Below are 14,470 nucleotides of genomic sequence, written 5' to 3' on the forward strand. Positions count from 1 at the left end.
ATAGCTAAAAACCCCGAAATGTCAATATTTAAGGAGTTATGACCATTTTAAAGTATGCTATTTTTCCTCTTTCAAAAAGTGATCACAAATTATAGCTAAAAACCCCGAAATGTCGATATTTAAGGAGTTATGACCATTTTAAAGTATGCTATTTTTCCTCTTTCAAAAAGTGATCACAAATTATAGCTAAAAACCCCGAAATGTCAATATTTAAGGAGTTATGACCATTTTAAAGTATGCTATTTTTCCTCTTTCAAAAAGTGATCACAAATTATAGCTAAAAACCCCGAAATGTCGATATTTAAGGAGTTATGACCATTTTAAAGTATGCTATTTTTCCTCTTTCAAAAAGTGATCACAAATAATAGCTAAAAACCCCGAAATGTCAATATTTAAGGAGTTATGACCATTTTAAAGTATGCCATTTTTCCTCTTTCAAAAAGTGATCACAAATAATAGCTAAAAACCCCGAAATGTCAATATTTAAGGAGTTATGACCATTTTAAAGTATGCTATTTTTCCTCTTTCAAAAAGTGATCACAAATTATAGCTAAAAACCCCGAAATGTCAATATTTAAGGAGTTATGACCATTTTAAAGTATGCTATTTTTCCTCTTTCAAAAAGTGATCACAAATTATAGCTAAAAACCCCGAAATGTCAATATTTAAGGAGTTATGACCATTTTAAAGTATGCTATTTTTCCTCTTTCAAAAAGTGATCACAAATTATAGCTAAAAACCCCGAAATGTCAATATTTAAGGAGTTATGACCATTTTAAAGTATGCTATTTTTTTGGCTTTGTTCCAGAACCTCTAAAAATTAGAGCTTTAACATTTTTGCAGCTCCGCAAATTTCAAAAATATAATGTAATACAAATTCTCAATTAGTTTACACACAATTTTAGTGTGGGAGAAGGTCCGCCTTTGATAAGTAAATTGTTGTTATGGTTGGCCTGATCCCAGCGTACTGGAGGATTACCATTGGAGAGTACCAGATGAATTTGTAAAAGTGGACGTTTCCCCTTTTATCGTCATTTCTCCACTTAGATCTGTAAATTTATATGTGGCACCGCAACGTTCAATCTGATAAGAAGGAGACAGGTTATTTGTGGACATGGACTATATAATATCGGCCAGTAAGCCCATCTGACAACTATGTTTGCTGTCATAGCACAATAGAGCAAACACTACTAAGTGTATTGTCAACAGTGGTCTTCGTGGCCGAACTTTCCTTGTGGAGTCCGCAAAATCATAGCATTACCTTTCCTTCTCGAATTATTATCAAGTCCATATCATCGGGCTCCAAATGGGATTCGTTTTCACTATCGCTCGCGTAATCACTTTCTTCGCCACCACCACCAGCTGCATCTAATTTCTGCCCAGCTTCTGCCGCTTTAGAAGTTGAGGGAGAGAAGTCTATCGATCCTGCCGCCTTAGAAGTTGAGGGAGAGACGTCTTTCGATCCTACCACTTTAGAAGTTGAGGGAGAGAAGTCTATCGATTCTACCGATTGAACAGCATTTGAGGAGGAAGCGGAGCTTGGAGCTGGTTCATTGTCGCCATCCGGTTTATCCGCTTGAGTCTAAAGTTGTAGTAGGTGGAACATTACAATTCTAATGGAATCAAATCACAAAAGTTTTCGAAAAACAAACGAAAAATTTACGATGCAATCATATAATCAATGGTGAAATTAAGAAGGTCAAGTCATTTCAAATAATCATTTCCATCTCTGCATTTTCTGTAACTGTAACCTTGTCTAGTGTTAATAGAAAATAGGTTCCCATCTCTGATTTGTGTGTATGCCATGGATTTGTAAACATAAAGGGTGTTTATTTTTGATTGAGATATAGAACTTCGAATTGAAATAAAACACAAGAAAATCGTTTTAATGTCCATCCAATTGGGCTTTATTGGAAGGATAATTTTGTGGCATTAGGTCAAATTTTCAACCACTTTTTCGAGCATATGGGGCCGTATGTTAGCAATAACATAATACGAATGTTGGATTCCCCTAACGTTTCTGGTTTGTTGGCGTAGCGACGAGCGACTTTAAATATCCCCAAAGAAAATAATCCAATGGTGTCTAACCACACGATCTTGGTGGGCAATTGACAGGTCCATTAAGCGAAATTATGCGCTCATCTAATTGTGACGTGACCACTTCATGGTTATCATGGCTCCATTAAAGGTAACAGTCAGTTTTTGTGGATGTAATGGCGTCTCAAGGGTCACACATGTGGATTCTCTTCTCACTCTAAATGCGGCAATTTTGCTTGTTGACGTAGCCATTCAATCAAAAATGAGCCTCATCACTGAACAAAATTTTGTGATAAAAATCAGCATCGAGATGAATCTCATTTCCGGCTCATACATCAAAATCACGACGCATTGCATGGTCTCGCGGCTTTAATTCTTGCACAAGCTGGATCGCAAGCCAAGATCTTTGCGCAAAATCTTCCATAAAGTTGATAGACAAAGCTGCAAAGCTGCTGTGCACGGTGGCGAATCATTGCATTCGGGTCCTCTTCAACACTTTGCTCTACAGCGTCAATTGTGCAATCTTCGACGTTTCAGCATATTATCACATAGAGTAAACGTAGTGCGAAAACGATCCATGGTTAACCGAATTAATTGCTCTGATGGACGATTATGTCGACCAAAAATGGACGGAACTTGCAGTGAACTTCGCAAACTGGACTTTGAACCATTAAATTTGCACGATTTTCAAGCGTTGTTTTTTTTTTTTCAACCTTTTCATGATGAAATGGCAAACCATACTAACACTGCCTTTACACGGTGCAATTTTTAGCTGGCATTTTTATCAATTCTCTTTTAAAATTTCTGCGTAAATCTTCGCGCCTTTACACGGTGGCATTTTACGATAATAGTGCTTGGCATTTTTTCTGACATTTTATTTTATTCCGTATTTCGTATAGAGCTAATTGTTTGTAACAGATATTTATAAAGTGATTTAAAATTAAATGTGTGAATCTAATGAAGAAGTGATGGAAAAAGTTATTGAGGTGTTAAATATTGCATTATTAACTTTTAATTTAACTTTCTTTTTTTACTTTTTAATACTTCCAATTAATTTTCATATAATTCACTATACAATTCAATCACTAAAAACATCACATCACAATAAAAGAAACGCATCAAAAATTACAATAAAGAAACGATATGAAATGTCAAAATCATAAAAAATTCGGAAGAAGCAAAAAGAGAAATGCAAAGAAAATGGCATGTAACCCTGTGCGGTGGCTTATCGCGCCATTTTTTCTTCTATCCTTGTCTCTCCATACCTTTTACCAACAAAAAAAAATGGCATGGTTAAAAAATGTCACCGTGTAAAGGCAGTGTTAATATTTGTTCACTTGACATCTGACAAAATGGCCGCCAGTTAAAAAAGTGATGCCAACTTAAAGTTCTATAACCCAAGAAAAAAACAAAACACCCTTTACATTTTTGGACAAGATGATATGTTGTCGTCAAATGATTAATTTTCGGAAAAAGTTGTAATTATATGATTGCGTGACTTTACCTTCTTAATTCTACCATGTATACAACAAGGGGGATAAAAGTACGTTTACATACAATATTTCCAAGTATAGAGACAGTAATTGACTCCCCACAATCAAACAAAACTGTATGTTTTCTATAGAAAAAGTGATTGTGATTGGCCAATTATCAGGGTACAATAAAGAAAGTAAATTATCGGCAAGAGATTTTGGCAGGTAAACCTACAGTGGCGCAATAATAAAGTTGCTACCAGACGATAAGGGTTTTACATATGTAATGTTCGATTTGAAGGCCATATTTTTGTGCCAATTCGAACAAATCTAAACTTATTCTAAAATTTGATGCTATTTCCGATATTTTTGCCTTCATTCAATAAAATGTAAAAATTATGGTGTTTGACTTTCTTGCAGTTTTTTTTTTATCTCACCCTGTATGTAAAACCCTTATCATCTGATAGCAACTTAAGGTGAGAATACATCAAACACATTTTTTAAACAGGCTTAGGCTGGAAATACATAAAGCGCATATTTGGCTGGCTTAAGTCATCGGCTGGCTTCTTCGTAGATGAACAAAGGAGTTTTAGGTTGACCTAGTTCGATTTTGGCCCTAGGCTACTTTGTTCATTTCCGAAGAAGCCAGCCGATGACTTAAGCCAGCCAAATAAGCGCTTTATGTATTCCCAGCTTTAAGTCATCGACTGGTTTCTTCGTAACGGAACGAAAGAGTTTAAGGTTGACTTAGTTCGATTTTAGCCCATCATTTATACTTGTTTACTTGTCTTTGTTCTTTTCCAAAAAAAAAAAAAAAAAAAAAAAAAAAAACAGCCGATGACTTAAGCCAATCAAAAAAGAGTTTTATGTATTCTCACCTTAATTTGGACTTCAAATTTTGTTCCCAACTTTTTGGAAAATTCGTAGTTTCTTACCTTTCGCCGCCGGTGCTCTTCTACTATATATTCCAATTGTAATGCCTTTGGCCCCCTTAGCTTTGCCAATTCTTCATCTGCCTTTTGCCATTTCAAACGAAATTCCTTTTTTGCGGCTTCGTAAACGGCAATTTCTTCAGCTGTCCAATTTGGAGGATAAACTCTGGGTTTGACTTTCTCATCCTGAACCTCATCGGCTATTGACGGTTCCTTAGATTCCAATTGTTCGATCTTGGCTCTGATATTTGTGAGATAGGCCCGTTTTAGTTTCTGCAGCACCCTGTCGGGCAAAGTATCCCGAAGATTGTCAATATATATATCAATAAATTGTTCATGATAGTTCATCTGTAATTTCAGAAATGGATTATTTCTTTTTTTTTCTGTTTTCTTATACGACGCCAATATAAAGGTGGAAATACATAGAGCGCTTATTTGGCTGTCTTCTTCGTAGAGGGATAAACGAGTTTTAGGTTGACTTAGTTCGATATTATCTTCACGTTCCCTCGTTCTTTTCCAAAGAAGCCAGTCGATGACTTAAGCCAGTGAAATAGGAGTTTTATGTATTCTCATCTTAAAGGCGATCGAATCGAACATGAAATTATAGGTTCACCGAGCTTGCCCTTTAATAGGTTAGGTTAAGGGACGCGCAGTTACCATATGGCAACCGCTCCGCTCGGAGACCTATAGGTCCATTGTGTTCATCCTAGAAGGAAAAAAAAAAAGGAAGGAGTGGTTGATAGAAGTTGGCGAAGATAGGAGATAGAGTTATAGAGTATGATCTACGGCTAAGGAATTTGCCATGTCGTCTTTAGCCACTTGAATCTTCTGGCTAATTGAAGGATTACTATAGGGTCAGTGTTAGAAAAAGAAGGCAGATCATGTGACCCGAGCCTGTGTCTCACATTAATGAGTGCTGGACAGTGGCAGAGCAAGTGTTCGACTGTCACGATTTCTTCTTCATCTTGACAGATCCTACAGTAGTCAATGTCGTCGCTGCTCCATTTCGAGGTCATTGCCTCGTCACCCTACAGTGACCTGTGATTATACCCATCACAAGCTTTAGATCAGTTTTCACAAATGACAGTAGCGACTTTGTTCTCTTCTCTGAGAGTGTGGGCCAGATTTTCTTTGGGAGATGGTGCATCCCATTTCGTTTTTCGGCTATTTTTGTTGGATTCTCTCAGAGTCAGTGTCCTGTGAATGACCTGTAGGAAGTGGCACAGTGGTGGTTTAACCGAGTTATCTACTTCAATTGTAGTTGATTCCTAGATACTAGACTGGCCAATTCGTCTGCAGTCTCGTTACCTGCGATGTTATAATGACCAGGAACCCAACTTGAGTTTGATGGGCAACCCAGTGTTTTTTCAAGGCTTTCCTGCAGTTCAAAACAGCCCTAGACTTAATAGTAAAGGAATTTAAGGCCTTCAGTGCCGCTTTGACTATCGACATATATAGTCACCGGACCGCTGACCTCAGTATTCCTCGTAACCAGCAGATATGTGGCCTTTTTGACCGAATCCTAGCCTGGCCAATTCGTCTGCAGTCTCGTTACCTGGGATGTTGTAATGACCAGGAACCCAACTTGAGTTTGATGGGCAACCCAGTGTTTTTTCAAGGCTTTCCTGCTGAATATGTACCTTCGGTTGGCCACCAGAACTCAAGCGCCGACCATGGTGATGGTGTGGGCCGCCATAACAGCCGATGGTCGCTCTCCGCTGCAGTTCAAAACAGCCCTAGACTTAATAGTAAAGGAATTTAAGGCCTTCAGTGCCGCTTGACTATCGACATATATATATTCACCGGATCGCTGACCTCAGTATTCCTCGTAACCAGCAGGTATGTGGCCTTTTTGATGGGATGGGATGTTATAATGACCAGAAACCCAACTTGAGCTTATTGGCAACCCAGCCCTAGACTTAATAGTAAAGGAATTTAAGGCCTTCAGTGCCGCTTTGACTATCGGCATATATAGTCATCGGACCGCTGACCTCAGTATTCCTCGTAACCATCAGGTATGTGGCCTTTTTGACCGCAAAGATTTCCGCCTGAAATACGCTACAGTTGTTTCAAAGCTTGTAGGATTCACGAACATTAAGGGTATCACAGAAGACACCAGCTCCCGTTCCACAGTCCATCTTTGAGTAATGTCTATGTATAAACAGCTATACCGCGGAAAGGTGGCTTGGTCAGGTGGGTCAAAGCTCAACCATGGTGAAATATGGTCACTTGTATTGGCTACCACTCCCACATTTCTTACACGTCTTAGAATCGCAGAATGTCCAAAGGGTTGACTTCGTTTAGTTCTCTGAGTCGAAGAGCACTCCTGAATGCTGCCTGTTCCTCTACACGGACTTAAGCGGACAGTAGGGTGTCCAGTGCTGCTTGAGGCGTGCTCCTGAAGGCACCCGTTATTAGTAGGGATGCGGCTCTTTGAACTTTGTTAATGTGTCGTAATTAGGTTGACTTCTTTAAGGAATGCCACCATACTAGAGATCCATAGGATAGAATAGGGCGGACAATTGACTCATACATCCATTTAATGTGTGGATGTGTGGTTTGAGGCCCCAGCTTTTACCCAGGGAGTTCTTACAGGAATAGAGTGCTGTCAAGCCTCTCTTAGCTCGTTCCACTTTCAACTTGCCCTTCAATAAGTCCACTACACATGTAGTACAAGTGAAGCTCTTGCATTTTTGGCAAAAAATGTTTGATATCATCACGTCACGATTCAAGCGGAGTCTTTAGAGAAGTTCCGTATTCTCCCACCATGGATATGTTGAAAATGCTCTAAATAGACTATAAAACAACAAAAATAACATTATTTACCGCTCTCTCCATTTTGATGCTCTTGTTCGATGCTCTGCAAACAGGGAAAATCAATTGTTGTGTGTCTGCGGGGGTTTTTAACCTTGATTGGTCTTCTCTTTTCTAAAATGAAAAAAAAAACAAATCAAATCAATTTCGAACCATAAACTATAAGCACATGCTATAGGTGTAAACGTGGAAGTACATAAGAAGCTTGAAGTCATGGTTAGGCATATTTTGTGACATTTCATAAAGGGACTGCAGAGTCGCACTAAAATCCTCCGACGTTTTCCATTATAATTTGGCATTGAGCCTAGTCATGACTTCATGGCTTTTTATGTACTTGCACCTTAAGTAAACAAACAAATGGTCCTTCGTTTCCAGATCTGCTAGAAGGTGAAAATTTTTACTACGATAAGCGATTTTCCCTTTATGATATCGAAGAAAGTTGCAAAACTATGAAAAATTCTTGCAGGTACTGGAACAGAGCAAAATAATGAAAAAACTGGAACCAACTTCAGACTACTATCATTTCTAAGCCACTCGTCCGACAGCTGTTAAAATTATTCCAGTGACAGCACACTACATTGTTTACAAGCGTACAAAAGCATTTTGATGGGAATTTTCCAGAAAAAAATTTATTCCTGATGGAATTCAAGCGGGATAGTGTGATTTCTTTATATTTGGCTGGAAAACCGCAAGTGGCTAATCCTTATGCTGGAAATACATAAAGAGCATATTTGGCTGGCTTAAGTCATCGGCTGGCTTCTTCGCAGATGAACAAAGGAGTTTTAGGTTGACTTAGTTCGATTTTGGCCCTTGGCTCCTTTGTTCATTTCCGAAGACGCCAGCCGATGACTTAAGCCAGCCAGGTAAGCGCTTTATGTATTTCCACCTTTAGAGCCCTCCAGCATTTAAATGTAAATAACTCGTCTGTGTCTCGTACCATCGCTCGTTACGTCAAGAAAGTGGACGGAAGAAAACAGCAACCTCAGCAAAAATGGTTCGAAAAGTCAAGAAACAACTTGATTGAAACCCGCGTCGCAGTGGCCGAAAACTGGCTAGTGAGCTTAACACATCGCAAATATTCCATTTGGCAAATTTTTAAAAGATGAGCTCGGCGTAAAGCCATTTAATTTCCAAAAAGTGCAAGAACTTACACCGCAACAGAAAGATAATAGACTCAAAAGGCCGCCGAAGAGTTGCTTCGCTTGGCCGAAAGTTGTGATGGTGAACTGCCGAATATGGTTTCGTTGTCCAGCAGCAGTTTGTAAACAAAAAACAAAATGATCCGCTCGTGTTTACTTGCCAAAGAGGTCAGCTGATGCTGAATATGTACCTTCGGTTGGCCACCAGAACTCAAGCGCCGACCATGGTGATGGTGTGGGCCGTCATAACAGCCGATGGTTGCTCTCCGCTCGTACAAATCGAACGTGGCATTAGAATAAATGCGCAAATATTATCGCGAAAATGTGCTGGAGGGTGTATTAAAGCCTTGGGCAAAATTTTGGCCGCAGACCTTGAATATTGCAACAGGACTCAGCACTATCGCATTCTGCATGCTCCACCACCCAAGAATGGTTACAAAATGAGGTTCCTCGCTTCATTTCCAGCCTAAAATGGCCACCAAAATCTCCGGATACCAATCCGTTGGACGACTATTGTGTCTGGAGTATTTTGGAAAACAAGTTTGGCACTAAACAGTACCAAAGTGATGATCATCTCAAGCAAGCGCTTCGTCGGGAATGGACCAAAATACCGCAAAGCGCAACATTCGGGCAGCGTGTGACAGTTTCATTGGCCGTTTGAAGGTCATAATTCGTGACAAAGGTGACCAATTCGTACAAATCTACCTTATTCTAAAATTTCCTGCTATTTCCGACATTTTTTGTAATTTTTTTTTTTTTTGTAAAAATGTAAAAATTATGGCGTTTGACTTTGTTGCAGTTTTTTCACATCATCTGTATCTATACATATATGTATATATACATATATGTATGTATATATTTTATGAGATCACTTAAAATAGAGTGGATTTGAGAAATAGGTTTAAATATTTCGAGTTCATTCATGCATTGTATGGTTCATGCATGGTAGAAAAATACAGGTACACGCATCAACGCTTGGAAACATTTATACGTCAAAAAATGTTTAAGTTTTTTTCAAATATAAGTAGATTTTTATATGTTTTCTTATACGACGTCACTCGGAGGTTATTATAATTCCCGCTTTTCAACAATTATTACAAATTTAAATAATTTTTCATTCAACATTTTCCATTCCAAAATTAGTTTGACAGTTCATTGTCCCAGCAGCTGCGTCGATGCGTCTACTTATATTCTTCTACCATGGTTTGCGGCCCCCTACACTTGTTTCCGGTTTATTTTATATTGTATTGTACATTCATGCATTGTATGATTCATGCATTCACGATGGCAGTCATGCACCTTCAATTCTATGGCGGTTACTGTCAATGCGCAATCGATAATCATTTTTGTTATCACTTCATAGTGAATTATTAATATTTTTGCTAACCCAAGGACTGTCTTGTGAAAATGAGGTATATCGGACCACTCCTTCGGGCACCTCCCACACAAAGGGTCCAAATTTTGAATATCCACGAAGGTCATAAAACGCAAAATTAGCAATCGATTCCAAGATGTTGAATTTTGATTATTTTGACAGATATGTATGTGAGTTTTTCGATAAATTGGTAATGGTATAAATAAACAATCGATTATAAAGAGCTGCCGTTTACTAAACCGGGGAAAAACGTAGATAAAATTTTATTTAATGCGCAAAAAATTATGGTACTTAGGCGGGGTAAGTATTTAAGCAGGGTATTACTTATAAGGGTACATTTTTTTCCAAAAAAAAAGCAATAGTGTCGGAAGTTTCTGGGTACTAAAACGGGTTAGGTGCTAAAGCGGGGTTTACTGTATTTTTATGTAATAAGAAAAAAATAAAAGACTATTTCCAACATTTTTAGACAAATGCCCTTAGCAACACTTTTAAAGGATTCCGGGGAACACATAAAATCGATCTTTCTTTTATTGCTCATATTTTAATTTTATTGCTAAAACTTGTAAATTTCTGTAACCGGAAACACCTAATTTTTTATCAGTTTTGGTGGTGTTCCAGATCGTTTATCAAAGTGTTATCACACACACACACACACGTAACCGATCGCACAAATCCAAACACAAACACACACACAATTAATGCAATGTTCACTTTTTCAATTTAAAAAAAAAATCTTTACACGCTTTATTTAAGAACAAGCAAAGACGTCTTCGATACTGCCACTCTCGGTCACAACACTTGAGTGAATGTAGCGAATATATTCATGTATGATTTGTTACGTATTCCTGATTGGCGGCGTTAAAAGTGACCCTCCGGCTGCTAGCGGTCTCGGGGTCTGGTTCTCAACCGTCACTTTGTAACACCTCAGGACGAACACGAAATTGGAACTTTACACATCACAAATACAATACACTACACAAACACAACACCTGCTCAGGCAAGGGAGAGTTGATGTTTCTACTCCCGCATTCGCCCACCCTTCCATGGTCTTCAGGGTTCCTTTTTAAAGTAATTTTTTGAAGACCCCACACACACTCACCTCTTTACCTAGCTAGAAAATTGCCCTACTAACAAAAATTTAACACATAGTTTATTTTTAGTCTAATTCTAATCACAACATTATTTATTGACAGAAAGGACTTACAGCTAAATACAGATAAATTTTGTCGATCTTTAAAACGGACAATCTAACACCAGATTAAAACAAATTGTAAACATATGAAAAATAGCAAATTTTCCTTGTGAGAAACCTAGGGAATTTTGTCTGCACTTTTCAGACCTCAAATTCTAAACAAAATATTACCTACTGTAAAGGAGCTCTCTTACAACGGCCTCACTAGCCAAAATTGGCTCGAATTGAAACATACGACTACACCCTCTAGCTTTCCCTGGATATTGCTCATATAGTACTAGGTGAAATTTAAAGGAAACTGGCGTTAAACATCCTTACATTAAAACATTAAGAGAGGACATCACAACACATACTTATACTATTCAATTAAATTTGCAATATGTTTATATTAAAATAATTTGCATGTCTATCAATATTCTCCTATCGTTATTTAAATTAATTTTTTTTTTGTTTTTTTTTTTTTTTTTTTTTTTTTTTTTTTTTTTTTAAATAAATTTTCTTAATTTGTCGATTTCTCTTTCTTTTTTAGTTGCAATTCCCTGGATATTCTTCCGTGCTCCAAAACATGGATAAAGAAAAAGGGTGTCTATTACCTGGTCATTAATTACGTGGCAAAATATTAATTTTTATGCCATAGGAGATGACACCTTGCGATCAAAAAAAAAAATCTCCAACTTGTGGCCATCCGATCAATTTTGACCCAAATTCCGCTGCCTCAGATACGGACACCAAACAGAAGTATGACACCAAACAGGGAGACCTTCAAATTCAACGGCCAATTTAAACCCAAGGACCGGGCATTTAACACCAGATCCCCACTCAGCAGTCAGTGGAGACCAAAAAAAATATTGTGATTTTGGGGAACCTTTATATATAAAAAAAATACAAAAATAAAAATGTTGTTTGCTTTCCCACTGTCACTAGTATGATGTTCTCACTTTTTGTTAACAAGTAAACACACATATAAATATTCACTTTTTTTTAGTGTTAAAAACTACTTTGGACCGTCTTCTTGCTTAGATCTTTTGCAACACTATGTTGCCAATTTTCCTATTTTCCCCCTTTTTATAGTCGCTTCATTTTGCCACCATTTTTCCTAAAATTTCCAATATTTATTATGGACCTTGTTGATGGCGATAGGGTAGCTACGAAATGGCTACTCAGCCATGGTTGTATAAATCCGTAGCCAAATAACGATTGAACGATCCCTATTCTTTTATAATGGCAACGCCATCCATTTCCTTCTTGTCATTTTCTTTTTCATTTCGCCTGATGCGCAACAGCATCTAACTTTAAAATTTTATTTTTCTGAATCGGGTCTCTGAGCTATTTCTCTTTTCAAAGAAATAGCTACTGGGGTAAGTAAACAAATGGCATATTTTAAAAACAATGTAAAAACTATTTACATTGAATTTTCCAGGTAAGCCATGTAGCCTACACGCCCCCTGATGGCCCACCCGACGCAACAAAACTTCGACCCTTTGCTGAGTTAATTTTGCAAAGGTCGATGTGCGGAAGGTTTTATTATTCCACGTGGGGAACTCCCACAGCCCTGAAGTCTCATGGCCGGGCATTTCTGGAACTTCAATGGTAAGCATACCCTTTTGGAACCGTGAGATTTGTTCAACGGTACTTTGTGTGGCGTCATTTTTTTAATGTATGCACACATATACATGTATGCGTTATGGTACGACCCGTCCCCCCATACGTTTATGCGTATATAGCAAGGTGGCAACCTTAGTTTCTACAATGTTATCCATTCACGCTGAATGAAATGTTGATGAATGGAAATAAGAAGAAGACTGTTTTTATTTCTCTTCTTTATTCATACAGACGTGTTTGCCGACATAATTGAAAAATTCCAGATTACACCTGAATTATTTGGAGAATTTTTTTGATTTGAAGCACCCGAACAATATTTAAGGAGACTGTGAGTATAATTTATATATTTTTATTTATATCTACCCCTATATTAATGCATATTTTTTTAGGTTACTCGGTTCGACTGGGATATGAGTAAAGTTCCTTAACATGGATTTCTTCAGTATCATTTGGCAGAATTTGTAGTGTGCAGAAAGTGAAATGCGTACGTTCTACCAAACTTGTGTGGTTATTGTTTGGCCGTGAGTGAGCTGTGGTGATTCCTTTTTAATTTTTGGGTAAAATCCCCATTTGGGCTACACCAACCATCATTGAATGGTGTATGGTGTATTCAATGCTTTTATTCAGCCCTCCAACCACTACGTACTCCTTTGGGTTTATGAAATTGTAAGTTAAACCTTTACTGTTTATAAATGCCGTAGTAATTTTAATTTTTTTTTTTTTTTTTCAGATACTGCTGAGTCGGGGGTCATATTATTGTTATTGTCCGGTCATTAAGAATTAGTTATACTGCGCTTACTTATTTTTGAACAAATTCCTGCCTAACATGAACTTGTTTTGCTCCAAATCTTTCGGAATTGTGTGTTTATATGGATAAAAGCATGGTATTCGTAAAATAGAAAACTAACTATCGCGCAATAAAGCGTCTGTCCCTGGTGTAAGTGGAAAACCGTGAGTATATTTATTACTTTTTTTTTGCTTTACAAAAAAAAAAAACATTGTCTAATTTTTGTGTACATATTGCAGACGTCCCAGAACAAAACATGAGGTGGCTAATATGGGATCAATCTGCAGTGGAAGTGTTGATTTTATATTTATTTTTCCCCCATCGAAATTTTATCCATGTGAAGGAGTTATTTTACCATGATATGTACAGGTGAGTGATACATTTCTGAAATTGTTTTTAGGCAGTTTAACTTGTTAGGAGTTAGGAGGTGATTTTTTTAGCCTTTTTATATAAAAGCAGAGATGTTTTTATTGGCCTAATAAATATACAAAATAATGTTCAAAGTGTTTTAAATCTCTTGAGATTTATATTAATATTTTCGCTTTTGGATCGAATAGATGTTCAATGTTCAAAATTGAGTCTTTCAAAGCAAAATTTGTACCATGCTACCACAATTCTTGTCCAAATAATGGGCACAAAAGTGAATAGAATTTAGCTGAGTTTATTAGGTTCTTATTTAAGATACTTCCACAATAATTTAATTTATGGTAACTTAACTTTATCTGCCTGACGAAATTATTGGTGATGTGTTTTTTTTGTTACGTTTGTTTATCAATAAGACAATATATACAATATTGACACCAACACATCACGTTTTACAAACTGGAAAATCACCAGTATAAATTTTAATAACCGGCGAAACATAATGTCATTTCCTCAAAATGGGTCAACAAGAAAATATTTCAGTTTTATACGAAATTTGGGATATTAAGTTTTACGTTTTTAATAATGGGGCTAAGTCACATTTTATCATGACATTCGTCTTCACCCTTTATATGGATACTCTGTTTTTTTATTAACGATAGTGGTCGAAGCTATTTCGTGATCAAAACCTAACTAGGATATCTACCACTTTGGCCTAAATTCCCTAGGTTCGCGATGGCATAGTTCCGACCTGCCC

At 37.2% G+C, this 14,470-nt stretch overlaps 1 protein-coding gene and 1 long non-coding RNA gene across 6 annotated transcripts; both read right to left on the reverse strand.

Moving 5' to 3' along the window:
- Positions 1-764: 764 nt before the first annotated feature.
- LOC105262382 (uncharacterized) lies at positions 765-10,602 on the reverse strand. 5 transcript variants are annotated; one of them, XM_059118266.1, is made up of 6 exons: positions 9,694-9,753; positions 7,268-7,369; positions 4,445-4,789; positions 1,472-1,582; positions 1,262-1,432; positions 765-1,083 (listed from the first exon to the last, which is right to left on the reverse strand). In XM_059118266.1, exons 1-6 carry the CDS (start codon positions 9,736-9,738, stop codon positions 976-978), a joined length of 882 nt encoding a protein of 293 aa, XP_058974249.1. In that variant the 5' UTR covers positions 9,739-9,753; the 3' UTR covers positions 765-975. The 5 variants fall into 5 exon arrangements, with proteins under 5 accessions (XP_058974249.1, XP_019894957.1, XP_058974251.1 ...); XM_020039398.2 differs by lacking the exon at positions 9,694-9,753 and adding an exon at positions 10,511-10,602 and having other exon boundaries at positions 1,262-1,582; XM_059118268.1 differs by lacking the exon at positions 9,694-9,753 and adding an exon at positions 10,228-10,392 and having other exon boundaries at positions 1,262-1,582.
- A 1,052-nt stretch (positions 10,603-11,654) lies between these two features.
- Positions 11,655-13,228, reverse strand: LOC131800670 (uncharacterized). Its single transcript, XR_009341492.1, has 2 exons — positions 11,900-13,228; positions 11,655-11,826 (listed from the first exon to the last, which is right to left on the reverse strand). It is a non-coding gene; the product is annotated as an uncharacterized LOC131800670 (long non-coding RNA).
- Positions 13,229-14,470: the final 1,242 nt, after the last annotated feature.

This window comes from Musca domestica, unplaced genomic scaffold, assembly GCF_030504385.1.
Source record: "Musca domestica strain aabys unplaced genomic scaffold, Musca_domestica.polishedcontigs.V.1.1 12, whole genome shotgun sequence".
NCBI classification, from domain to species: domain Eukaryota; kingdom Metazoa; phylum Arthropoda; class Insecta; order Diptera; family Muscidae; genus Musca; species Musca domestica.

Coding starts and splice junctions, on each gene's coding strand:
- LOC105262382 (XM_059118264.1), bottom strand. CDS start 9,738: ATGATTATCGATTGCGCATTGACAGTAACCGCCATAGAATTGAAG. Junction 7,370..9,693: donor TAACCGCCATAGAATTGAAG/GTGCATGACTGC, acceptor TTTTCATTTTAG/AAAAGAGAAGACCAATCAAG. Junction 1,583..4,444: donor AAGAGCACCGGCGGCGAAAG/GTAAGAAACTAC, acceptor CTACAACTTTAG/ACTCAAGCGGATAAACCGGA.